This window comes from Podarcis pityusensis (genome assembly GCF_964106645.2).
Source record: "Podarcis pityusensis genome assembly, chromosome: 9".
NCBI classification, from domain to species: Eukaryota; Metazoa; Chordata; class Lepidosauria; order Squamata; family Lacertidae; genus Podarcis; species Podarcis pityusensis.
Genome location: NC_138034.1, coordinates 75,669,984 through 75,697,169, shown reverse-complemented (window position 1 = coordinate 75,697,169; position 27,186 = coordinate 75,669,984). Strand labels below are relative to the sequence as shown.

The following is a 27,186-nucleotide window of genomic DNA, read 5'->3' as shown; positions in this document are numbered from 1 at the left end:
GCTGTGGCCCCTTCCTATCTCTGCCCAACTTGGAGGTCAGCAGAAGAGGATCTCCTGCTCAGAATAGATTGCGCTGGAGGGAAAGAAAGGCTCACAGTGGAAGGCTGCAACCCCTCCTTCATTTTTTGCCCAGCCCACTCAAACATCAAAAATGAAATCTGATGATTCCGACGAAAGAAGAATGGCAGATGAAATTAATGGACTATGCAGAATATGACAAAACGACAGGAAGGATTCGAAACCTGCGGGACCAGAGATTTACAGAAGATTGGAAGAAGTATATGAATTATTTGAAGAGCAACTGCAATCAACAAATTACGCTAGTAGGACTACAAGAAGTTTTGTAAGGAGAAATATACGAAGTGCTACAAAGTAGAAAAAGATAGAGATATTGGTTATGAGTTTTAAATGTAATAGGGAAAGTAAGAAATGCATACTAAGAGATTAGATTGGAAAATTTTCAGACAGGACTGATGGAAGTCAAAAAAATTGAAGAAGATGTAAAAGTATGTTTAATCACTCTTGAAAATGGTATGTTAAAAACTAATAAAAATTTATATATACCGGTATATTAAAAAAATGAAATCTGATGAAGTTCAAAATCCAAGACCAATTCTGAAATTTTAAATGAGTGAAAAGGTTCATGGTGGTTTGGTGAAAAATGGGGTGCCTGAAATGATGAGGCTGTGGGTCCCTCTTTAGCTGTGATTCCTTCAGTGCAGGGGGCTGGACTAGATGACCCTCAGAGTCCCTTCCAACTCTACAATTCTATGATTCCAACTCAGTGTCCAGAGCAACAGCCTTTAGATGACCACCCTTTCCACCTCGTCCTCCACAACTGGCATGGTCGTCTGGTTGCTGTGACTCCCACCAGATCTCTTCCCACTGCTCACAAGGCGCTTGTGCAGCTTTGTTCAGAATGTTCTTCCTGTGGTGGAATTTCGGTCTTTGCTCGCAGCTTCCTGTAGGAGAGGCAGAACCGTCCGGCCGGAGGCGTTCCTGGGTTCTCCTCACTCAGCTGTGGAAAGAGCCAAGTGACCAAGTCAGATATATGGAACCTCAGCAATCCAAAAAGGCTCCTGAGGTTGATTCCCAGCTCCCAATGTGACCCAGTAGCCTAAGTGAGGAACTGAAGGTGATGTGCATTAGGAAACACCTTCTGCCCCACAGGGATTCCTGAAGACCAGAGCAGAGTCTTCCCTCAACAATCTCGGCTTGCACCACCCACCACATTACTTACACTTGCCCACAATCAATCAGTCATTCCCACCAGTGACTCACCTCCACATGACTTCAAGGAAACTTGCGCCACGTGCAGCCCTGATGTTGCAGAGCAACTGATCCCATTCTAAGGCAGAAGTAATCGCCTGTTCCGAGTTTGTGTCCCTATCCAATCCTAGTGCTAGGGGCTTGGATGGAGGCAAGACAATAGCTTTAAAGAGAGTTGAAACTCTCTGGAAGGTGTGCAGAGGAGGGTGGCCAAGATGATAAAGGGCTTTGGAAATATGAGGAACAGTTGAGGGAGCTGGGTAGGTTTAGACTGAGAAGAGAAGACTGAGAGGTGATATCCGCTTGCGGACTGCCTCGCCAGAGTGGTGCGTGCTCTAGTTATCTCCCACTTGGGCTACTGCAATGCGTATACCTTTGAAGGTGACCCAGAAACTACAACTAATCCAGAATGCGGCAGCTAGACTGGTGACTGGGAGCGGCCACCAAGACCACATAACTGTTGGAATTCTGCCTGGGTCAGAGGAATGTGCCACAAGCAGGCACCGGCAGATATTCCTGTCGACCTCCCCGCGTCTCCCAACCTCTGCTGATAAGCAGGCGAGGTCCGGCGATTCTTCTCAGATGTATGAGAGGAACACACCGTTCTTCCTCTCTCCCCTTTGGTGTCCCCAGGGAGGGGAAAGAAGCAGACAGAAAACTATTTACATCATTTATTTCTGCCTCTTACATCAGTACAGAGAATCATGTCTGCACTCAACAACAGCAAGAGAAAACTCCTCCCAAGTACATCCAGTACGGGTCATATGACACACACACACTGAGCTAACATCCGGTGCTCAGTACAGAATGGACTGCCCCTTTGTTCCCATGGCAACAGTCACAAACATCCTGTCTGGCTTTCCAGCCACAAGCAGCTGGCTGAGCTGCTAGAGCCTTTGCTTGCTGCAGCATTGGTGCTTTATGGTAACATACTCCCCCTAAAGTATCAATGTGTGCTGCGAGCAAAGCGTCATCCAGAGAAGAAAACAAACAGTTGTTATATTTATAACATTCCCCTGTTGTTTCAGTTCCACCCTTGGAACTACCCGCCACTGGTTTAACCAATGTACCTCTCTGGTTGTCTGGCTTCCAAGGAATGAGTGCTTCTGCATTACCTTGGCTTGCTACCCTCTGTTGTGTCTTTGTCTCTGACTTAGACACTGCTTCAACCTGCTTTGAGTTGTTAACAATAGCAACACACGCAACAGCTAAGTTAGCAAACTCTTTTGAGTACCTCTTTGGTGGTACACCCTTTGTAACTCTCTCAGACCTGCGTTTGAGGTTCTGATCCTCTGTGCTCACTGGTTCAACCTTTGGACTCTGTTGAGAACCAGTAGCAATCAGTGGTTCTTCCTTCATCTGTGAAGGTCTATCCATTGTGTGAGATTTTCTCTCAATGACTGTTACAACTGAGCTGTCTGAGCTATCGCTGTCATTATCAGTACTACTGAACTCAATAAGATCAAACTCATCATCATCATTATCAACAGAATCGTTACCTGTGGGAAATGTCTGTACTATCCGCTCTTGCTTTGGAGCACTCTCTAGGAACTTTGTGAGAATCACCTGACCAGATTCAGACAAAATTACTCTGTAGAGACCCTTTTCATAACCCACAAAAATGCCTCTGGCATTCTTTACTCCACCTGGAGCTTCTGTTCTCACATGAGACCCGAAAACCTTAAAATAGGCAACAGAAGGTTTTCTATTGAATAGCTTCTCAAAAGGAGAACATCCCAACTCTGTTGAGACTTTTCTCAACCACACATGAAGATAGGACGCTAGAGACTCCGCCCAATATTCATGTGGCAAATGTGAACTCAGCAATTGCGCATTCATCCCCTTTTGCAATTCTTTGTTCACTTTTACACAGACCCCCCTGTTCCACGCTTCTTGCGAAACTGCCACTTTGTGGTCTATCCCTTTTCCATCCAGGAACTTCTGAAACTTCTGTAACAGAAAAATTTGTTTGTCATCTGTGAAAAGACAATCAATGTTAGCATCATGCATATTTTTAACCTTGTCACAAAACTCCTGAAACTTTTCTAAAGTTTCTTGCGGTTTCTCCATCATATAAACCCAAGAATAATTAGTGAAACAATCCACACACACAAGGTAATACTTTGCACTGCCTCTAGATGGTTCTAGAGGACCAATCACATCAGCATACACCCGCTGAAATGCTCTGTCGACCTTCTTGGTCTTGGTGCTCACACTGGTCACACCTGCAAGAGAGATTTCGTTAGAAACAGAGGAATTACATTTCATGTAATCACTTTGATCAAAAGTCAACAAATACAGTCCATCTTTCTCTTTGGCAGTAAGAAACAGTTCTCCATCTTTGTAGATCTTGCAGCTTTTAGCATCATAGGACAGTTTCAGTCCTTTCTTTGCAATCTGCGACACGCTCAGCAGATTAAATCTCAGTTCTGGAACCAGGTAAACATCATTTATAGTCAAGTTCAGACTCTCAAGATACACAGTCCCAATTCCAGTCGCTTCCAACTCCTGACCGTTGGCCTGTTTCACAGTGAAGCTTTGCTTCCTCAACGTTGAAAATAGTCCTCTGTGCGGGCACAAATGTTTTGTACAGCCCGTGTCGATTATGAATGCGTTCCCAACATCTGGCGTGGTTCCTTTCGCCATCATAGCCTTTGCAGGTTTCACCTGGCACTTGGTACGGCTTTTGCCTGATGCCTGAGGCTTCGTAGAGCTGCTCTTTGCTCCTCTTGACTGGCGCGGCTTCTTACAGTTTCGCTGTAGATGCCCAGTCTGTCCACAATTGTAGCATCGGACAGCACTCAATGCTACACCATGCTCTCCAGTAGCATCAGCAGTGGGGGAATTAGAACTCTGTTCTTCCCTCCCCCTGTCTTTTTCTTCCAGTGCAGCAAGTCTGTCGTGTTCATTCAGGACCACAGCACAAACTCTCTCCGCGGTCAGCTGCGCGGCCGGTAGGGAACCAAGCTGACTGGCAACAACCTTGTAGGTGCGGCTAAGGCTGTTTATGATCATGAAGCAAAACACTTCCTCCTGAAGACGGAAATTGCGTTCCACCATCTGTTGACGCAGAAACTTCATTTCTGTCAGGTGCGCTTGAACATCTCCATCAGGCGCAAGTCTCAGATTGGTCAATTTCTCAAAATACAGCAACGCTGAAGAACCAGCATCTCTCTGATGCGTTGTACGCAGCGTGTCCCATACCTCTTTCGCATTTTCTAAATGCTGAACATGCACCAACTGATCATCTGAGACACACAGAATTATGGCAGTCCTGGCCCTTACATTCCGTGATTCCCAACCTCTGGTTGGTGCTGCAGGGATGGGGTTTTCAATTACATCAAAAAGCCTCTGATTCTGCAGCAGGGCCTTCATCTTTACAGACCAAGATGAATAATTGTCATTGGTCAAGGGAGGTGGGCAAGGCAAACCTCCTTTCTTGGCATCCATCTTGAAGCCAAGCCTCCAGCTCACTGTCAAACAAACCGTGAAATCCAACAGTTGTTTTTTTCTTTTCTCACGCAGCAAACTGCAAATTGTTTACGCTCTTTGCACCTGGCAGCTAAACTCAGGCTGCTATTGAAAAGTCCCTTCCAAGAGCTCGTAAACCTTGTAGCCAAAACATTCTCTGATTTTGTTTCGCTTTCCCAGGCTCACTGTCCAGCTCCTCTGCCAGTAACTTTCCGTTACCTAGCAACAATGCATTTCAATAAGACATCTTATCTACCACAAAAATTTGTGGAATGCAGGCTTCAGCCTCCAAGCTGCAGGCCTCTTCCTCCGGAGCTTTTGTTTTCTTTGAAACGCAGCTCCGTGAACCAGGGAATTAATCTTCCTGCGTTCACACTTTTAGCCCGAAATGCAGCATACCTTGAACTTTGTTGCTCTGGAAAACACCTCTTCTTTCCACCAGCTGTCTGTGGAGCCTCTGGCTGCTTTCAGATGCTTTTCTCCCTCCTTGGAGCAGAGGAGGACAATCCACCAGCCTCTCATGCAGATGTTCGATGGATCGAAACCATCCGAAGGCTGCCACTGTTGGAATTCTGCCTGGGTCAGAGGAATGTGCCACAAGCAGGCACCGGCAGATATTCCTGTCGACCTCCCCGCGTCTCCCAACCTCTGCTGATAAGCAGGCGAGGTCCGGCGATTCTTCTCAGATGTATGAGAGGAACACACCGTTCTTCCTCTCTCCCCTTTGGTGTCCCCAGGGAGGGGAAAGAAGCAGACAGAAAACTATTTACATCATTTATTTCTGCCTCTTACATCAGTACAGAGAATCATGTCTGCACTCAACAACAGCAAGAGAAAACTCCTCCCAAGTACATCCAGTACGGGTCATATGACACACACACACTGAGCTAACATCCGGTGCTCAGTACAGAATGGACTGCCCCTTTGTTCCCATGGCAACAGTCACAAACATCCTGTCTGGCTTTCCAGCCACAAGCAGCTGGCTGAGCTGCTAGAGCCTTTGCTTGCTGCAGCATTGGTGCTTTATGGTAACAATAACACCCGTCTTGAGAGACCTACATTGGCTCCCAGTACGAGCACAATTCAAAGTGTTGGTGCTGACCTTTAAAGCCCTAAATGGCCTTGGTCCAGTATACCTGAAGGAGCGTCTCCACCCCCATCGTTCAGCCTGGACATGGAGGTCCAGCGCTGAGGGCCTTCTGATGGTTCCCTTGCTGCAAGAAGCCAAGTTACAGGGAACCAGGCAGAGGGCCTTCTCGGTGGTGGCACTCGCCCTGTGGAACACCTTCCCATCAGATGTCAAGGAGATAAACAACTATCTGACTTTTAGAAGACATCTGAAGGCAGCCCAGTTTAGGGAAGCTTTTCATGTTTGATATATTACGGAGTTTTAATATTTTGTTGGAAGCTGCCCAGAGTGGCTGGGGAAGCCCAGCCAGATGGGCGGGGTATAATAAATTATTATTATTATTATTATTATTATTATTATTATTATTATGCCATCTCCAAGTATCTGAAGGGCTGTCACATGGAAGAGGGAGCAAGCTTGTTTTCTGCTGCTCCAGAGGGCAGGACCAGAACGGATGGATTCAAATGACAAGAAAGAAGATTCCTACTAAACATGAGGGAGAATTTGCTGACAGTAAGAACTGCTTGACTGTGAAATGGACTCCCTTGTAAGGTGGTGGACTCTCCTTCACTGGAGCTTTTGGAACAGAGGCTTAATGGTCACCCGCCAGGGATTCTTTAGCTGTGGTTCCTGCATTGCAGGGGGTTGGACAAGATCACCCTTGGGGACCCCTACTATCTCTACAGTTGTGGGATGTGAAGCACAAGAGCAGTCTGGTACAACATTCCTAGAGTGAACATGTTTACACATGGGGAGGAATGTTTGTCCAGCCAGCAGGTAAACTTCCTGTTTCCTTCTGGGCTGGGAGAGACTTCCTCTGCATGTGACTAGAGGTGGGCGTGGCCTCACCTGTGCAGGTAACGCCAAAAGCACAGGGCAGGGCAGCCATCTCCCTCCTTTTGACTACATGCATCGAAGAAGCAACATCTGCTTAGCCAAAGATGCTCTCTTGGCCTCCAGCCAAGAGAGGACAAAGGGACTGTCTCCTTATGAGATAGTTTCCAGGTGTATGTGACTTTTCTAAGCTAAGTCTGCCTTCTGGGATCCGATTGTGAACAGAATATGAGTAAACTCTTTTTATGCTTTTATAGAAGACTGTGTTGTGTCTTATCTTTTATGAGGGAATAAGGGGAAAATACCAGAACAGTTATTATAGAGGCTTTAGCGAGCTTGAGCAAACACATCCGCTGCAAAGTTTAAAATAAGGGGAATGTTACTCTGCTGAAATTGTGGAACTTGTTAACACAAGGTGGATAAGGATATAATCAGACAATATATCCTCTCCTGCATCCCTGAACATTCCCCCAACAATCCAATGATTCTTTGAACCTGGACAGTCTCGTCTCTGTTTTCTGCCCCTGCTGCTGCTTCCGCCTTCTTGTTTTTCTGCTGCTTCCACCTTTTGCACTCTTCATTGATCCTGGAAAATATAACACAAGGGGTTGGAGGGGCTGTCTCTTTGGGTGTGGCTGCGCTGCAAACTTGGGAATCTGAGAAGAGCCTGGTTGCTGGATCAACCCTATGTCCAGCATTCTGAGGCCAGCCAGATGCCCACAGGAGGAATCCCACAAGCAGGAGCTGACGGCAACAGGGGCAACTCTCCCCACTTTCGATTTCTCCTGGCAGCTGGCAGCAAGAAGCATTCCTGCCTTGGACAGAGGAGGGAGAACGTGGCTGCCAACAGACTTCTCCTCTGCGAGTTTCTCTCTTTAGAAGCCATCCAGCTGGGTGGCTATCGCTACTTATGTTGGTTCAATGCAAGTGGAAACATAAGGGATCTGGGATAGCTCATTTGGCAGAGCACGGGACTCTTAATCTCAGGGTTGTGGCTTCGAGCCCCATGCGGGCAAAAGATTCTTGCATTGCAGGGGGTTGGACTAGATGACCCTTGTGGTCCCTTCCAACTGTACAATTCTATGATTCTAATTACAGCTTTGGCCAACCTGATGCCCTCCAGATATTTTGGGAGTGCAACTCCTATCAGCCCCAGCCAGCTGGCGTAGTATTTATCTACTCAACGTCAGTCAACCAGAAACCTTCCCAAATGGGAAGCAACCAACACAATATGACGTCAACAGCCCTCTTTCACTCTCGTTCCCCAGCCAGTGGTAGCAAATTCAGGAGGCAGCAGGCCATCATGGTGACTAGCAGTGATTGTTAGCTTTATCTTCTAATCCTTGTAAAAGTTGCAGACCCTCCAAGTGTCCCTATTTTCCAGGGACACTCCCAGATTTACAAAGCCATCCCAGTTTCTGATTTGATCCCGGGATGCCCCGCTTTTCCTTAGCACCTTAGCACGTCCCTATTTTCAACAGAGAAATGTTGGAGGGTATGGAGTTATGCGACCCTCCAAGCCAAGGAGATAAATAACTATACAACCTTTAGAAGACGTCTGAAGGCAGCCCTGTATAGGGAAGTGGGTTAATGTTTTATTATGTTTTTATGTATGTTGGAAGTTACCCAAAATGGTTGGGGCAACCTAGTTGGTTGGGCAGGGGTATAAGTAATAAATTTTATTATTATGGAATAGGTAAAGGTAAAGGCACCCCTGACCATTAGGTCCAGTTGCGAATGACTCTGGGGTTGCAGCGCTCATCTCGCTTTACTGGCCGAGGGAGATGGCATTTGTCCGCAGACAGCTTCCGGGTCATGTGGCCAGCATGACTAAGCTGCTTCTGGCGAACCAGAGCAGCGCATGGAAACGCCGTTTACCTTCCCACTGGAGCAGTACCTATTTATCTACTTGCACTTTGACGTGCTTTCAAACTGCTAGGTTGGCAGGAGCTGGGACCGAGCAACGGGAGCTCATCCCACTCCTAGGCTCTGTGGTTTAGACCTCAGCACCACCTGTGTCCTAAATTATAGAAAAGGACGTCCCTATTCTCATTGGAGAAATGTTGGAGGGCACTAAGTTGGTGGCCATCACTACAACTTGTGGCAGCAAATCCTATGGGCTCCTCCCCCCAAAAAAGTTCCTAGAAATAATAAGAACATAGGAATAAATAGCCCTGCTAGGTCAGGCCAGTGGTCAATCAAGTCCAGCATCCTGTTATCTCAGAGACCAACCAGAAGACAGGCTTCCTCTTCCCGAATCCGTTGGGTTAATGATCGATGGAAGCGAACACCAGCCAGCCTTACCGGGTCCAGTATGTTTGCATCCCAAGAGCCAAGCCACAAAGCAGAGCTGCACAAGTCAAGGCAAAGAATACCCCAGCCAGGATCTTGAACAAGTGGAGGTCTGAGAGCGCTGCAGGCAAACAGAGATTGGAGTGTGTGTGAGAAAATAGCTCAGAAGAGGACACTGAGAACCACCCGTGGTGGGAGGCTTATCAATAAACATATTTCTAGCCTAAGATGTAAAAGCAGTGAAAGGAAGGGCAGAAAAGGATATTGTTTGGAGAACCTGCTTCCTCAAACCATATTAGGAGTGCGTCAAGAAGGCTTGTGCAGGAAAAAGCCCAGTCTTGAGCTAGCCTGATATTATTGTTTATTAAATTTATATATCGCCTTTCAACCCAAGGTCACAGGGCGGTTTGCAACATAAAACAATTGAAAGGAGGTGCCCTGTACTTCTAACTGAATCAGGCATCCAGCTCTGATGATGATGATGATGATGATGATGATAATAATAATAATAATAATAATAATTTATTATTTATACCCCGCCCATCTGGCTGGGCTTCCCCAGCCACTCTGGGTAGCTTCCAACAAAATATTAAAATACAGTAATGCATCAAACATTAAAAGCTTCCCTAACGCAGGCATGCTTTTCCTCTGAGAATGTTGGTTAATTTCTAGCCATGTGTAAAGTGGGAATGCCTCTATATAAACCTGTGTGATTTACAGGCTGCAGACTCCACTTTTGCAGGTTCTCCACCGGCCGCTGTTGTTCTGACCAAGTAAAACTGTCTCTAGCATCACAGTGGTGTATAGATTGAGGAAGTCCACTGCAAGCCACTTTACAGTGGAACAGATTCCCTCAGGAGGTTGTGGGCTCTCCTCCATTGGAGGTTTTTAAGCAGAGGTTGGATGGCCATCTTTAGCTGAGGTCCAAGGCAAGGGGTTGGACTAGATGGCTCTTGGGGTCCCTTCCATCTCTATGATTCTATCATACAGGACCTCTTGGATTGGGGATTATGAACAGAGGTCCAGCTGATGGGTGGGTAGTGACTTCAGCCCTGCTTTCTGCAGGAATAAGCTGCAGAATTGAGTCCCCCCCAGTTTGTCAGCTGATGGGCAGTGACTTCATGTCTCCTGTCTGGAAGACTCAACTGTGCATTTGAGAAACTCAGTCACACAGCTGATCCAGCCTCATCTTTATGCGCTGCACATCTGACGTCACTTACGATGTCTGTGTTAGAATTCCTGCTCCGTGACTGCAGTCATGGGATTGTTGTCTATCACATGACAGTATATGTTTTGACTCCACAGAGTGGGAAGTGACGGAGACAGGATGTTTGTGTTACTGTGTTCCGTGAAGTGGGACTATTGTCCTTTGTTCTTTTTCTCTTTGCTGTCTGATGCTGGAGAGAGAGGGAGCCAAGTTGCAGTGCTCCGTGTGTGTTTATATGTAAATAAAAGTAGATTAGCCAAAATGCTGAGGTCTGTCATGCGAAATGCGCAAAATTTGCAGATCCCAAAGTGTGCCGATGTCTGTTGGCATCGGTTGCTGTGATTTTCGGGCTGAATAAAGCTTTTGAAGCTCCCAAACGAAAGACCAGGAGGGAGAGAACATGCCAGTTGGGCATGTGTCTCTGCCAGGGTCCTATTCGAGTGTAGGCCGAGCTTCTGGCAGCCTGGTGTGAGGCAGGTAGGCAGGTAGGTGTGGTTTGGGGGAAAACAGCCTTGCGGGTCAGATTTAGCCCATGGAATGGTGGTGGCCATCCCATAGTGTACTGGTTTTTAGAAAACACATGGACTCCCCACTCCTCTGAAAACCCCACTCATTTCTCCATTTCTGTCTCCCGCCCCCCCTGCATGAGTTCTGCTCACTCTCTGCGCTGAAGCCAACGGCGCTGGCGGTCTTTCCTAACGGGTTGCTGGCCTGGCAGACATAATGCCCCGAATCCTCTGGCGTGACGTCTTGGATCTCCACTCTCAGGCTGTTGTAGGAGGGGAACATGGCGAAGCGCAGACCGGCTATGGCATGGGAGTGGTTGGTGTCAGCCAGGAGCCGATCTCCTTTGTACAAGGCCAGCAGGGAGCGGGGGTGGCTGTCCACCTTGCAGTCGATGATGCCCACCTTCCCGTTTTGGTTGTCCAGGTAGGCGCTGATGGCAGGGGTGCTGGGTGCATCTGAATGGGTAAGAACATAGGAAAAAAAGATAGTCCATCTAATCTGGAGGTGTCAAGGACCGGTTGGATGCAGAGGAGTGCTAGGAGGCTGCAGCTGGGGGAACCCCCTAGGGCAGAGGTTTTCAACCTCTGTCACATGGAAGATGGAGCAAGCTTGTTATCTCCTGCTCTGAAGGGTAGAACTCGAACCCATGGCTTCAAGTTACAAGAAAGGAGATTCTGACTAAATGTCAGGAAGAATTTTCTGACAGTAAGAGCTGCTCGACGGGCTGAAACAGGCTCCCTCGGGAGGTGGTGGCCTCTCCTTCCTTGGAGGTTTTTAAGCAGAGGTTGGATGGCCATCTGTCCTGGATGCTTGAGCTGAGATTCCTGCACTGCAGGGGGTTGGACTAGATGACCCTGGGTGCCCTTCCAATGGTACAATTCTATGAATCGGAGGTGGGACAGCCCAGTGGGCTGAGCTGGCCCTGTAGCAGCCTTCACAGATCTCACAAAGACCCACAAACTTACAAAGCACGTTCAAGATGACCAAGGCAGAGGTCACGGTTCCCATCCTCCCCTCTGCCTGGCAGTGGTACGAGCCAGCATCGTCCCTGGCCACGCCCACCAGGAGGAGGGACCGCTCTGGACCACCCTGGAGCCACTTGCTGTTCTTGTACCACGTATAGTTCATTTCCCCCGTCGCCTGGCTGACAACCACACAGGTCATGTTGGCCATTGCTCCTTCCTGGACATCGGGAGAGGGCTCAATCGCGACCCTGGCATCTGAGTAGGGAAAAGAGCAAGACAGAAACCAAAATGATTTGTCCTCCTCTGCTTCCTGCATTGGTTACTGCAGGGCTGGATTACTGCAATGCACTCTATGCGAGGCTTCGCTCGTGCCTGATCCGGAAGCTGCAATGGGTGTAGGATATGGTTACCAGATGTCCCCGTTTCCCGGGGACAGTCCCTGGATTCAGAAATCCGTCCCTGGATTTCATTTAATGTCCCCGGATTTATATTTTAAGTGTTATAGATTTATTAGTAGGGAATGAATGTGGCGTGATGGGTTCAACGGCACAAGACACATCATATGGGGATTTCCGGCGAGGCAAAATGGCAGGCGCAACGGCAGCGAACAGCTCCTGAAGCCAGCCAGAGCCAACTGCGCTACCAGGCTGGCTCCAGGCTGCTGAGACTGTCGCTGCACCGCCACTGCCAAGGGGGAACCGGGGACGCCTGGTGTGTCAACTGGGGGAACCGCTGACCTCCCCTTGACCCAAATTGAGCTGGGAGTGAGAGCACCCGGCCAACTGCCCAGCGGGTCTCTGGGGCCAGGAAAACCCCAGAGCCGATGCAGGGAGAAGGAGGAGAAGGAGAAGGAAGAGAGAGAAAGAGGAAGGAGAAAAAAGAGGGGAGCCCTGACCTTGCCACGCCACTGCCGCCGCTGAGGAGGAGAGGTAAGAGAGGACGGACATGTGGCCGAGCCCAGGCCCGACCTGAGCCTACTCCACAGCGGCTAGCGCTCCAAGAGAGCAGGATGGGGCCCAGAGGAAGGCCATGCAACAGAGGAGACCACAGAAGAGAAGATATTACTTCTTCTTTTTGAAAAATAATAATCTTTTTTAAAATAACTTCTCTCTCTCTCTCTCTCTCTCTCTCTCTCTCTCTCTCTCTCTCTCTTAAAAAAAGTGTTCCCGGATTCTTTGAAAAAAATATTGTAACCTTAGTGTAGGAGGCTGCAGCACCATTGCTGACAGCAGGGGGTTTTGTCATCACAGAACAGCTGTGCTCAGAGGTCTGTGCTGGCTGCCCATCTGCTACTGGGCCAAGTTCAAAGTGTTGCTATTAGTATCTAAAGCCCTTAAGAAAAAGGTAAAAAGGTAAAGGGCCCCTGGACAGTTAAGTCCAGTCAAAGGCGACTATAGGGTTGCGGCGCTCATCTTGCTTTTAGGCCGAGGGAGCCGGCGTTTGTCCACAGAAAGCTTTCCAGGTCATGTGGCCAGAAGGACTAAACCGCTTCTGGCGCAATGGGACACTGTGATGGAAACCAGAGCACACGGAAATGCCATTTACCTTTCCACCGCAAAGGTATCTATTTATGTACTTGCACTGGTGTGCTTTCGACCTGCTAGGCTGGCAGGAGCTGGGACAGAGTGACGGAAGCTCACCCCATTGTGGGGATTGGAACCACCAACCTTCTGAATGGCAAGTCCAAGAGGCTCAGTGTTTAGACCACAGCGCCACCCACGTTCCGGTTAAAGCCCTTAAGTACCTAGGACCAGTATACCTAAGAGATTGCCTTTCCCCATAAACACCCACTTTGATCAGTGGGACTGGTCCTGTTGCAGGTGCCACATGTTTTGCATTTGTAAGAACTCATTTTTTTTCATGTGTAAGCATTAACACTTTGGAACTCCCAGCCAATTGATATCAGGCAGGCGTACTTTTTCTGGTGCCTGCTAACAACATTTTTGTGCAGACAAACCTATTCAGACATGTAAAATGTTTATGTGAGTTTTAATCCGTTTATCAGTTCATTATTTTTTCTTCTGAACCTTTTAATGAGCTATCTTTACTGATCTTTTCATTGTTTCATTCTCTTTGTAAACTCCTTTTGTTTTGTTTTAATAGTCAAGCAACATATAAGATTTTATGAAACAAATAAATCGCCACAGGGGCTTGCATGTGTAAGGATGTACAGGCAATTCTGTTTTGCATGTGGGTTAAAAGCCCTTTGTGGCTTAGGGCCCTCGTTTCTACGGGACCGCCTCTCCTGGTCTGCCCCGCAGAGGACCTTCAGGTCCATGAATAACCATAGTTTAGAGGTTCCGGGCCCTAAGGAAGTCAGACTATCCTCCACCAGGGCCAGGGCCTTCTCAGTGATGGCTCCAACCTGGTGGAATGCTCTGTCCCATGAGACCAGGGCCCTTCAGGATTTAACCTCCTTCAGTTGGGCCTGTAAGAAAGAGCTATTCCTCCTGACCTTTAATTTAAATTCAGCCTGATCTTTTATTTCCCTTCTCTTCCCACCCCCTCCATTTTTATGAAGATCACCCGCTCTGGGACCCCACAGCTAATTCTCCCTTGGCCTCCTCGCTGGCCCAAGTAGGACCAATTCAGCCAGCTAGCCCTGGGGATTATCTAAAGCTTATTTCCCTTAAATTGATTTTTGATTTTTGAATTTTATTGTTATTCATGTTTTTATACTGTATTTTATGCTGCTTTTATAATTGTTTTAAAGTGTTTTAAATTTGTTGTTAGCTGCCCTGAGCCCGGTTTTTGAACCGGGAAGGGCAGGGTATAAATAAAAAATTATTATTATTATTATTATTATTATTATTATTATTATTATTATGTTTTGTGGCATTTGGTGCATCAGCCGTCGTGCGTAAGCCTGTTCCACCCCTGCCCTATCCTGTTCTGCACCCTTGGAGGTTAAGGGGTGATATGATAGCCATGTTCAAATATATAAAAGGATGTCACATAGAGGAGGGAGAAAGGTTGTTTTCTGCTGCTCCAGAGAAGCGGACACGGAGCAATGGATCCAAACTACAAGAAAGAAGATTCCACCTAAACATTAGGAAGAACTTCCTGACAGTAAGAGCTGTTCGACAGTGGAATTTGCTACCAAGGAGTGTGGTGGAGTCTCCTTCTTTGGAGGTCTTTAAGCAGAGGCTTGACAACCATATGTCAGGAGTGCTCTGATGGTGTTTCCTGCTTGGCAGGGGGTTGGACTCGATGGCCCTTGTGGTCTCTTCCAACTCTATGATTCTATGATTCTGGGGCCAAAAGTGGCACGCATGTTGGCAGCCGTGCTTCTGCTGGACACTCATAAAAGGGTCATTCCCCCACATGGAAAGGGGAGAGGGTAGAAGAGAATCACTCACTCTCCACATTGAAGCGCATGGAAGCGGTGGTCTCCCCATAGGTGTTCTTAGCTGAGCATCGGTACTGCCCGTTGTCTTCGAGGCGGAGATCTTTGATCTCAACTTTCAGAGCATTGTGGGCTGAGTGGACAATGAGCCGCTGGGTAGGGAGAGTCCCAGACCTCCTGCTGGAAGCCAAGACCACACCCTCCCTGTACAGGGTGACATCGGACGGCGGGTGACTCTCAACTGTACACTCGATGATGGCCTGGCTCCCGGACTGAGTCTCCAGGAAGGAAGTCAGGGATGGCTTCTTTGGAGCATCTGTGGGGGAGAGATGATGTCACATGTCAAGATGTTTCTGCACAAGAGGTGTGGCCTGGCAGCAAGGCCCGGATTTAAACCGTGGATACCTGCATTCTTGCATTGCAAGGGGGCTGGACTAGCTAATGTAAAGGCAAAGGTAAACGGCTCAGAGCCACAATACCTCAAAGACCGCCTCTTTCTATATGTGTGGGATGTGAAACACAAGAACAGTTAAGTACAACATTCCTAGAATGAACTTGTTTACACATGGGGAGGAATGTTTGTCCAGCCAGCAGGTAAACTTCCTGTTTCCTTCTGGGCTGGGACAGACTTCCTCTGCATGTGACTAGGGGTGGGTGTGGCCTCACCTGTGCAGGTAACGACAAAAGCACAGGGCAGGGCAGCCATCTCTCTCCTTTGGCTACATGCATCGAAGAAGCAACATCTGCTTAACCAAAGATGCTCTCTTGGCCTCCAGCCAAGAGAGGAAGAAGAAGAGTTTGGATTTTATATCCCGCTTTATCACTACCCGAAGGAGTCTCAAAGCGGCTAACAATCTCCTTTCCCTTCCTCCCCCACAACAAACACTCTGTGAGGTGAGTGAGGCTGAGAAACTTCAGAGAAGTGTGACTGGCCCAAGGTCACCCAGCAGCTGCATGAGGAGGAGCGGGGAATCGAACCCAGTTCACCAGATTACGAGTCTACCGCTCTTAACCACTACACCATACTGGCCACCCAGGAAAGAGGACAGAGGGACTGTCTCCTTATAAGATAGTTTCCAGGTGTATGTGACTTTTCTAAGCTAAGTCTGCCTTCTGGGATCCGATTGTGAACAGAATGTGAGTAAACTCTTTTAATACTTTTATAGAAGACTGTGTCGTGTCTTATCTTTTATGAGGGAATAAGGGGAAAATACCAGAACAGTTATTATAGAGGCTTTAGCCAGCCTGAGCAAACACATCTGCTGTGAGCTTAAAAAGGGGGAATGTTACTCTGCTAAATTGTGAACTTGTTAACACAAGTTGGAAAGGCTATAATCAAACAATATATCCTCTCCTGCATCCCTGAACATTCCCACACTTCACTGAAGCTTTTGGAACAGAGGCTTAATGGTCACCCGCCAGGGATTCTTTAGCTGTGGTTCCTGCATTGCAGGGGGTTGGACAAGATCACCCTTGGGGACCCCTTCTATCTCTGCAATCCAATGATCCAAAGAGTCTACCGCTCTTACATACTACGCCATTTTTAAATGTGGTTTTTTTGGGGGGGGCTATTGGGTCGTTGTTTTAATTTTTATTCGATATTTTGTGCTTTTATATCTTGATTTTATTCTGTGAGACCCCCGAGTATAGGGCAGTATATAAATTCAATAAATAATAATAAAGGACTCCTGGATGGTTAGGTCCAGTCAAAGGCGACTTTGGGGTGAGACGTTCATCCCGCTTTCAGGCTGAGGGAGCCAGCCTTTGTCCACAGACAGCTTTCCGGGTCATGTGGCCAGCAAGACTAAATCGCTTCTGGTGCAATGGAACACCGTGACGGAAACCAGAGCGCACAGAAATGCCGTTTACCTTCCTGCTGCAGCGGTACCTATTTATCTACTTGCACTGGCATGCTTTCGAACTGCTAGGTTGGCAGAAGCTGGGATTCTGTTACAGTGAAAAATCTTGAAAACTTTTGAAGAACAAAAGAAGAATTCGATTTGAACTGCCAACCTTCCGATAGGGAAGCCCCAAAGGCTCAGTGGTGTAGACCACAGCGCCACCCTTTGGGTATCTTCCACTTCTTCGATGAGTCTATAATTCTAAGTAGAGGGTACGTGCTGCAAACCTCAGAATGCTTTGTGGAAAAAGTTTCTAGTCCTCACTGAAGATGGGAGAGAAATTTGTTTTGCATTTTTTTGATGTGACCCCCTCCAATTTGCACTTCACTATGAGACATGAAATGCAGGCAGCATTTTAGATTTGTACTGTATATTAAGGGAAAGTGTTCATAAAAATGGATCAGATTAGGAGAAATGGCTTGCAATAAGGCATACGTTAGATAAAATTGGGTGCTAAATATGTGTACCGTATCAGTAGAAATGTATGAAAACTAACCCAAATGGTTGCAGAAATAGACTGAACTGAACCTAAGGAAGGAGGGAAATAGGCTGACAGGCACTTCCATCCCCAAGTCTTCAAAATGTCTCTCAGGATGCACACAATCTTATTTCCAAAATGGAAGTCACAATCAAGTGACTCCCCATGGGGAGAGAGCCCAGATTCCCTCCCCTTCAGATTGTAATCAGCAAGTGCAGAGATTAGCAATAAGAATGCTGAGTTAGTTGTCACTTTAGCTTCTGCCTCCATATTTAAGGCACAAGTCATTCTTTCTTCTTTCCTTTTTGAAAAGATTTCAAGATTTTTCACAGTAGAAGAATCCCCCTTTCCCAGTTGATGAGGCCTATGTGTCCATTCCTATAAAGTTCCTCCCGTCTCCTGCTCCACTCAACATTTTCTAAGTTGAAAAACTACCCTGGGAGTTTGGGAGGTGTGGAGGAGGAGAAGGAAAGTAGACTCATGACGGCACAGGTGCTAGCCAATCAGCACTATGCACAGTGACTCTTCCCTGGACAAAATGGGTCATTTTAACAGGCTCCAGTGTGCAGATTGCAAGACCAGCCCCATGGTTTAAGGAATGTTTCATAAGTCCACACACAAACCCATTCCAAAAGGGAATTCTTGCTGTACTCACAGAGCACCCTCAGGGTGGCAGGTGGAGACTTCCTGGTCCCCCTCTTGTTCTGAACTTGGCAGGAGTAGGAGCCCACGTCGCTGGTTGCCACCGCCTGGAAGATGAGGGAGGGGGCCGAGCCCTCAGACAGCCACCTGGAATTCTTGTACCAGGTGTAGACAGCTGTTGATGGGGAGCTTCTGTCTTCACAGACGAGAGAGACCCGATCCCCTTCACGCACCTCTGAGACTGGCTTAATCACAACCCTCGTAGCTGCAAGATGGAGAAGAGGGAAGCTGAAATGGATTGAAGCCAACAGGGAATCATCAGCTTCCCCAGTCTGTGCTAAGTATCATTGTTTAACATACATTGACATGGAAAACAAAAATATACTGTTCCTGTATTATTTGGAAGCATTCCTTGACAAGTAAACAACAAAACTGACAGCCATGGAATGTAGTGATGGCCGCCAACTTCAATGGCTCTCAAAGAGGATTAGACAAAATGAATGGGGGCCAAGTCTATCGATGGCCACTAGCCACAATGGCTTGTTAGGAGCATCCTACTCTCGTGTAGGACCCTGGCAGAGACACACACCTGGCTGGCATGTTCTCTCCCTCCTGGTCAATCGTTCAGGAGTGTCGAAAGCTTTCTTCTGCCCGAACATCACAGCGACTGATGCCAAAAGGCATTAGCACACTTAGGGATTTGCAGAGTATTCGCAGTTTGCGTAACAAACTCAGTAGCACAGCGTTGTGGCTAATCTACGTTTATTTACATATATTACACTCGGAGCATTCTACCTTCGCTCCTTCCTCTTTCTCATCAGACAGCAAAGAGAGAAAGAAAAAAGGACAATAGTCCCACTTCACGGAACACAGTAATACCAAAACATCCTTTCTCCGTCACTTCCCACCCTGTGGAATGAAAACATACACCGTCATGCGATAGACAACAATCTCATGACTGCAAACACGGAGCAGGAATCTTAACATGGCTGTGCTCTCCCACCAGTATTGAATACACCTGTGAAGACCACTTGCTGGAGAATCGCAAGTGGGGAGAAAGATGCTGCACTCAGGTAATGCTTGGGGGCTTTCCATTGGGACACCTGGCCGGCCACTGATAACAAAATGCTAGACTAGATGGGCTCTCTTGGGTCTGACCTACTTCCCCAGTTACCTAGAGCAGCATTTCCCAACCTTGGGATTCCAGCTGTTTTTGGACTACAACTCCCATAATCCTCAGCTAGCAAGACCAGTGGTCAGGGATGATGGGAATTGTAGTTCGAAAACAGCTGGAGGCCCAAGGTTGGGAAACACTGACCTAGAGGAGCTGTTGGGGATTGACTTTCTGGGACCTTCTGCCACTGAGCTACAACCCTTCCCCAAGCGCCAGCTGTCTTCACTCACTCGCCACTGTGAAGTCTAAGGCGGTGCTGGTCTTGCCAATGCCATTGCTAGCCAGGCACTCGTACATCCCTTCGTCGTCCAGGCTGACATCTTTGATCTCGAGTCTCAAGGAGTTTGGAGAGGCAGCGGCGCTCAGCCTATGGTTTGGCGCCCGGCTGGCTTGGAAAGAGCTGGATGCGAGAACTTCGCTGCCTCGGAGGAGGGAGAGTACAGACCCAGGGTTGCTTTCGACAGAGCACACAATGATGGCCAGCATCCCTTTCTGGGTCTCCAGGAAAGACTTCACCCAAGCGTTCCTGGGAGGATCTTCCAGTAGGGGGAAAGAGGAGCGAAATCAGCAGAATCAGGGGACTGAGTTATGCAGCAGTAACAAAAAGATGTGCGTATACATTCTGGGTTTAAAATGTAGCCAAGCCATTCTTTTTTTCAGTTTTGATCTAAGCAAGTTTTTTTGGGGGATGCATCAAAACGCAGTATAGTGTGATTGCATCTTATGCACAGTTAACTTGCAAGATTTCGACTGCTTGGAAATTATGCAAATTAGAAGCATCATACTTGCATTTTTGGTGAGGGGAGGCAGGGGTAGCGTTAAGGGGTCTTTTGCAGGCAGCCCTGTTCAGGGAAGTTTTTAATGTGTGATTTTAGTGTATTTTTTGTTTCTGTGGAAGCCGCCCAGAGTGGCTGGGGAAACCCAGCCAGATGGGCGGGGTACAAATAATAAATTATTATTATTATTATTATTATTATTATTATTATTATTGCAGCAGGCCTCAGTTCTCCTGATCCTTATTTATTTATTCCATAGAATTTATGCACAGCTCATAGTCTCAGTGCTGCCTTTGTAGAACGCAACAGGTAGGAGAAGAAAGTTACGTTTGGCTGACTCTGCCTGCCGCTGTCTCTTGCGCCACCTACAGGTGGCCTCCCTTCCTTCTGCTCTATGGGCACCCACCACCACAGGGACTGGGCAACAACAGCTTGTAAATTCAGGGACTTACAGAGGACGTTCAGAGTGCCCAAGGAGGAGTTCCGAACCCTCTCCTGGTTCTTCACTGTGCAGTAGTAGGAGCCAGCATCAGACACAGTAGCGTGGGGAAGTGACAGCATATTCGATGCGCCTTCAGCGTACCACCTGCTGTTTTTATACCAGGTATAGTGCAGATCACCAGCTGTATTGCTGTCAGCTGCACAGGTGAGGTTCACTGCATTCCCTTCGAGAACATCCGGAGGAGAAATCCAGATTTTTGCAGCTAAGCAGACCGACCATGGAAGGCAGGAAAACAGAGCTCTGTTAATGGACAGATCTGAAAAAGGAGGGCTGCTCTGCAATGCAGGAATCTCTTTGGCCAACCTGGGGCTCAAACACCCATGACCTAGAGTGTCAGGATTTACAATGTCTCTCTCATACAAGACATGGCAAGCTGGCAGGTTAATTAAAAGTAAAGGGACCCCTGACCATTAGGCCCAGTCGTGGCCGACTCTGGGGTTGCGGAGCTCATCTCGCTCTATAGGCCGAGGAAGCCGGCGTACAGCTTCCGGGTCATGTGGCCAGCATGACTAAGCTGCTTCTGGCGAACCAGAGCAGTGCACGGAAACGCCATTTACCTTCCCGCTGGAGCAGTACCTATTTATCTACTTGCACTTTGTGCTTTCAAACTGCTAGGTTGGCAGGAGCAGGGACCGAGCAACGGGAGCTCACCCCATCACGGGGATTTGAACCGCTGACCTTCTGATCGGCAAGTCCTAGGTTCTGTGGTTTAACCCACAGCACCACCCGTGTCCCTTGGCAGGTTAATTACTCTTAGATTTATTTAGTAATTACACAGTAGCTGCAATCTGAGCTCCACTGGATGAATCAGTTGGTCCCACTGGATGACGCTGTCTGCGCCAGCAGGATATCCTCCACCTTTTCCCCCACCTCCTGCTGGGCCAATGTTGCCCTAGTACCCGGCTCTTCCTCCTGCTCTGAGGAGACTCAGGTGCAGCCAGCCCCTCCTCCTCTTGAGCCAAATCTAACAGTGGCTTTTGCCCTGCAGCCAGCTTCAACAGCTTGCATTCCAGAGCGAGAGGGGCTTACATCACTTTCAATGTGGGAAGGAATCAAGTCTCTACTCCCCCCAGTCTGCCTTCTTTCCTCTCTGGAGTCCTCGCTGTCGCTCTGGGGTGGAACATCCCTAACACTGAGATAAAGAGTCTCATGCTCTACCAGCTGAGCCACCCTTCACACAATCACACCCCTTCTCCTACTCACTCTCTGCGATGAACGTCACTGAGGAGCTGGCGTTGCCATGGACATTGCCAGCAAAGCAGAAGTACTCTCCTTCGTCCTCCATCACCACGTGGGAGATCTCCACTCTCAAGCTGTTGTACGAGGCTGATACGCTGACCCGCTGGTTGGGTGCCACCTTGCCAGAGTTGATGGTGGAGGCCAGGAGCTCAGCGCCCTTGTAGATGGCCAGCTGGGACTGGGGCTCACTCTGGGTGCTGCAGTGAATGACGGCCACTTGCCTGCCCTGTGTCTGAAGGAAGGAGGTCACCTGAGGTTTCCGAGGCGGATCTGTGCAGGCAGGAGAGAGACGCCAGCTTTAGGGTCAATGGTGGGGACTACCTCCTTTCCAGCTGATTGTTGACTCAGGACAGGCAAATGATTATTACGTTATCCTTTATTGTATTTATAAAACTGCCCTTCCGCAAGAGACCACAGGGAGGTTTGCAACATAAAACACAAAATACTTAATATAATAATAGTAAAGGGGGAGAAAATACCCTCACGTCTTCCCTTTTAAAGGCCATAGATGATGAAAAGATTTTGTCTATAAACTCTCAGGGAGCCACAAAACCGGATTTTTGATCACCTGTAGGCAGTGCCATGGAGGAATCCAGTTTGAAATGGCTTGGAGGTCCCTTGGAGCTTCATTAACTCGTGACCCAGGAATTTTGGATCCACTCCAAACCGATGCCAATGTTTTGGGCTCATTTTGGGCTGTTGTGTGTTGTGAATCCCCACCCTCCAGGGTTGGGTTTTAGCGGGGATACCTATGGCCTCTGGTTTGAGTATCAGTTACTCCATTTGAGGGGTGGCACAAAACGTAGGGTCTGTGGCACAAAAATGCTTTATTGTGTTTTATATATTCTGTAAGCTGCCCAGAGTGGTGGTGTTATAAATAATACAATTATTTTTATTTTTATTTTTATTAAAACTCTTGCAAAAGTTTGGCACTGGTTTGTAGTGAATTGGACGGTGTTGGGTTTTGTGGGGGGGGGGGGTACCTACGGCCCCTGGTCTGAGTATGAATTACTCTGTTTCAGGGGGTGGCATGAAATGCAGGGTTCGTGGCACAAAACAGCACAAAATGAGCACAAAACATTGGCATCACTTTGGAGGGGATCCAATTTTCCAGATTTCCAGATTTCCAGGTCACATGTTATTTAATAATAATAATAATAATAATAATAATAATTTATTTATACCCCGCCCATCTGGCTGGGTTTCCCCAGCCACTCTGGGCAGCTTCCAACACAATATTAAAATACAGTAATGCATCAGACATTAAAAGCTTCCCTAAAGAGGGCTGCCTTCAGATGTCTTCTAAAAGTCAGATAGTTGTTTCTTTCCTTGACATCTGGTGGGAGGGCGTTCCACAGGGCGGGTGCCACCACCGAGAAGGCCCTGTGCCTGGTTCCCTGTAACCTGGCTTCTCGCAGGGAGGGAACCGCCAGAAGGCCCTCGGAGCTGGACCTCATTTTTGTTAATGTTAGTGTTAATGAAGCTGTCCCTTGGGATTGGGAAGGATGTGGCATTTCCTCATTGCATGCTTAACGTCTGGCTATCGCCCACCCCAAGATGACTGAAGGGAGTCTAATCCAGGTTAGGGATGCAACCGGAAAAACGCCGCCACTTACAAAAGACAGTTATGCTGATGGCTAGAGAGACGCTGGTGCTGGCCTCATCCAGCATGTGGGCTTTGCAATGGTAGGATCCAGCGTCGCTGCTGGTGATGGCCTTGAAGGTGAGTGTGCTGGCATCGCTCTCTTGGAGGCGCTTGCTGTTTTTGTACCAGGAGAAGGTGGACTCCTTGGGAGCAGACCCCATCACGTCGCAGCTCAGGGTGAGCGCCTCTCCTTCCAGCAACTCGGGGGATGGCGAAGCCAGAACTCTTGCAGCTGGATTGGGGAAGAAAGTCAGGAATGGGGCTCTTAATCACAGGGTCACGGGTTCGAGGACAAGGTTGGGCCAAAGATTCCAACATTGCAGGGGGTTGGACTAGATGACCCCTGTGGTCCCTTCCAATGGAACAAGTCTAGAATTCCAGGAAACTAGGTAACAGGCTTAAATGCAGCAAAGAATGAATGCTCAGGGGATTATTCATTCATGCAGATATTTCTATACAGTGCTACCTCTGGTTGTGAACAGGATCTGTTCTGGAGGCCCGTTCACAACATGAAAGGAACGCATCCCGCAGCGGCACGTCTGTGCACGCATGGGTTGCGATTCGGCGCTTGTGCACAGGTGCGTGATGTCATCTTGCACGTCTGCGCATGCGCAACTGGCGAAACCCAGAAGTAACCCTTTCCTGTACTTCCGGGTCGCCGTGGGATGCAACATGAAAAAACGCAACATGGAGCAAACGTAACATGTGGTATGACTGTATAGGTAAAGACAAAGGACCCCTGGACGTTTAAGTCGAGTCAAAGGTGACTATGGGGTTACGGTGCTCATCTTGCTTTCAGGCCAAGGGAGCTGGTGTTTGTCCACAAACAGCTTTCCGGGTCATGTGGCCGATCAGAAGGTCGGTGGTTTGAATCCCCGCAACAGAGTGAGCTCCCGTTGCTCGGTCCCTGCTCCTGCCAACCTAGCAGTTCGAAAGCACGTCAAAGTGCAAGTAGATAAATAGGTACCGCTCCGGCGGGAAGGTAAACGGCGTTTCCGTGCGCTGCTCTGGTTCGCCAGAAGCGGCTTAGTCATGCTGGCCACATGACCCGGAAGCTGTACGCTGGCTCCCTCGGCCAGTAAAGTGAGATGAGTGTGCAACCCCAGAGTCGGCCACAACTGGACCTAATGGTCAGTGGTCCCTTTACCTTTACTTTTTTAAGGAGTCTCAAAGTGGCTAACATTCTCCTATTCCTTCCTCCCCTACAACAAACACTCTGTGAGGTGCGTGGGGCTGAGAGACTTCAGAGAAGTGTGACTGGACCAAGGTCACCCAGCAGCTGCATGTGGAAGAGCGGGGAAGCGAACCCGGTTCACCAGATTACGAGTCCACCGCTCTTAACCACTACACCACACTGGCTCTCCTACATCACACTGAGTGGTGTGGGGGACCCTCCCTCTCCCCAAACTAGGAGATCTGCCCTTATTAGAGAACAAAGTATGTAGAAGAAGAAAAAGAGTTTGGATTTGATATCCCGCTTTATCACTACCCTAAGGAGTCTCAAAGTGGCCAACAATCTCCTTTCCCTTCCTCCCCCACAACAAACACTCTGTGAGTTGAGTGGGGCTGAGAGACTTCAGAGAAGTGTGACTGGCCCAAGGTCACCCAGCAGCTGCAGGTGGAGGAGCGGGGAAGCGAACCTGGTTCACCAGATTACGAGTCCACTGCTCTTAACCACTACACCACACTTCCTGTTAGCGCCCCGGATGTTGCGGGGGCCGGAAAGGGGGAGGATCTGGAGTAGCCAACTGCCCTCCTTGTGGAGAGATGTGGATTTTTGCTTGCAACCAGACGACTGAATAAAAAGGACTATAAATGATAAACTGCTCGTTAATTCTCGTCTGTGAAGTTGCCGAAGGGAGGAGAGGACTCTCCACGCCTGGCAATATGGCGGCAACATTGAAATAGACACACGGCTATTATCGGCGCCACAATCGCAGCCTCTCTGCACTCACTCTGCACACGGAAGTACACCAGCCTGGAGGAAGAGCCGTAGGTGTTGGTGGCTGTGATGTTGTAGCTGCCTTCGTCCTGTGGCTCGATGTTTCTCATCTCCACCCGCATGGCATTGGGAGCAGCCGTGATGCTGACCCTCTGGGAGGCTGCGCTGTTCGCTGAGCTGCTGGAAGCCACGACTTCACCCCCTTTATACAGGACCAGTTGGGCTGGAGGGTTGCTGTCCACTGAACACTGGAAGATGGCGACCCGACCTCTTTCCATCTCCACAAAGACTGACGCCCGAGGCTTCCCAGGGGGGTCTGGAACCAGAGGACACACACGCAAGGGCATAAGACCCAGGCTTTTAATGAATGAAACAGTGCCAGTGCGAAATTATATCTCTTGCTCCGACTGAGTTGCCTGACAACTGATCAGATAATAGCATTTAATTTATGGGATGAAAATGTATAACTTTGAACAGAGAGTGTTTGGCCAATAGTATGTTTTATAGGACTGGAACTTCAGAAGAAACTATAAGGAGTTGGGAAAGAAAGAGAAATTTGAAGGCATTGGGTCGGGAGGAACAAGGATCAGAGGGAGGTCCCACAAGGGCTATCTTTCAAGGTTATAGTATCACCTCAGGGAGGTTCATCTGTCACCTAATACTAATACTAATACTTTATACCCCACTCATCTGCCTGGGTCTCCTCAGCCACCTGGGGCGGCTTCCAACAAAGTATTAAAATACAGTGGTCTGTTAAACATTAAAAGCTTCCCTGAACAGGGCTGCCTTCAGATGTCTTCTAAAAGTCTGGTAGTTGTTCTTCTCTTTGACATCTGGTGGGAGGGTGTTCCACAGGGCGGGTGCCACTACCGAGAAGGCCCTCTGCCTGGTTCCCTGCAACCTCACTTCTCGCAGTGAGGGAACCACCAGAAGGACCTCGGAGCTGGACCTCAGTGTCTGGGCTGAACGATGGAGGTGGAGACGCTCCTTCAGCCTTCATTATACATCTTTAGGTGCCAGGCGAAAACTTTCCTCTTCAACCAGGCCTTTGGCTGATGAATATTCTGTGGCCTTTTAAATGTGTTAGTGGGAGTGGGGTTATTGTTTAGTTTAGTCTTAACTATTTATTGTGTGCTTTTATCCTGTATTTTTATCTTGTGAACTCCTCTGAGATCATCGGATGAAGGAGGTATACATATTTAATAAATAAATAAAATAATAATAATTATTATTTTATATGCACTATAAAACTTGCCTCTCTTCTCTTTCTCAAGGACACGCATAATTTTACAAACATTTATGACGTTGCCTCTTTTTCTAGCATTGCATTTTGTTAGTCTGTAAATCCAAGAGCCGTGGCCCAAAGACAGGTGGGGCAGGTTTCAGAGGACATGCTGTTTTCCTAAGTGGATGTGATATCCTGGATTATCTCATATAAAATAGATCTGAGAGCAGCTGATTAATTTACAGCCATGAAGCCGGCTGACGGGAGGGAATCGCCTTGCCTACTTTTGCTATATGTATATGGGATTTTTGTGTGAGAGAGTGTTTGCGGGGAAAGACTTCCGGAAGTCTAATTTGATAGCATCTTGAACATGGGTAGGCAAACTAAGGCCCGGGGGCTGGATCCGGCCCAATCGCCTTCTAAATCCAACCTGCAGATAGTCCAGGAATCAGCATGTTTTTACATGAGTAGAATGTGTCCTTTTATTTAAAATGCATCTCTAGGTTATTTGATCACTGCAGATGGTGACAGCAGTCACGAAATTAAAAGACGCCTGCTTCTTGGGAGAAAAGCAAATACAAACCTAGACAGCATCTTAAAAAGCAGAGGCATCACCTTGCCAACAAAGGTCCGTATAGTTAA

At 48.0% G+C, this 27,186-nt stretch overlaps 1 protein-coding gene across 1 annotated transcript in view; it reads right to left on the bottom strand.

Annotated features, from left to right (window-relative positions):
* Positions 1-494: 494 nt before the first annotated feature.
* Positions 495-27,186, bottom strand: part of SIGLEC1 (sialic acid binding Ig like lectin 1) — a 44,827-nt gene continuing 18,135 nt past the window's right edge. Inside the window, exons 10-21 of the mRNA XM_081020654.1 lie at positions 25,333-25,635; positions 23,349-23,609; positions 21,697-22,002; positions 20,444-20,695; positions 19,446-19,751; positions 18,055-18,306; positions 15,034-15,336; positions 11,675-11,929; positions 10,862-11,164; positions 9,008-9,116; positions 7,199-7,289; positions 495-1,018 (exon numbers count right to left, since the gene is read on the bottom strand). Of these exons, the coding sequence (XP_080876780.1) occupies positions 890-1,018; positions 7,199-7,289; positions 9,008-9,116; positions 10,862-11,164; positions 11,675-11,929; positions 15,034-15,336; positions 18,055-18,306; positions 19,446-19,751; positions 20,444-20,695; positions 21,697-22,002; positions 23,349-23,609; positions 25,333-25,635 (2,870 nt within the window). The 3' untranslated portion in view covers positions 495-889. The remainder of the gene's footprint in view (positions 1,019-7,198; positions 7,290-9,007; positions 9,117-10,861; positions 11,165-11,674; positions 11,930-15,033; positions 15,337-18,054; positions 18,307-19,445; positions 19,752-20,443; positions 20,696-21,696; positions 22,003-23,348; positions 23,610-25,332; positions 25,636-27,186) is intronic.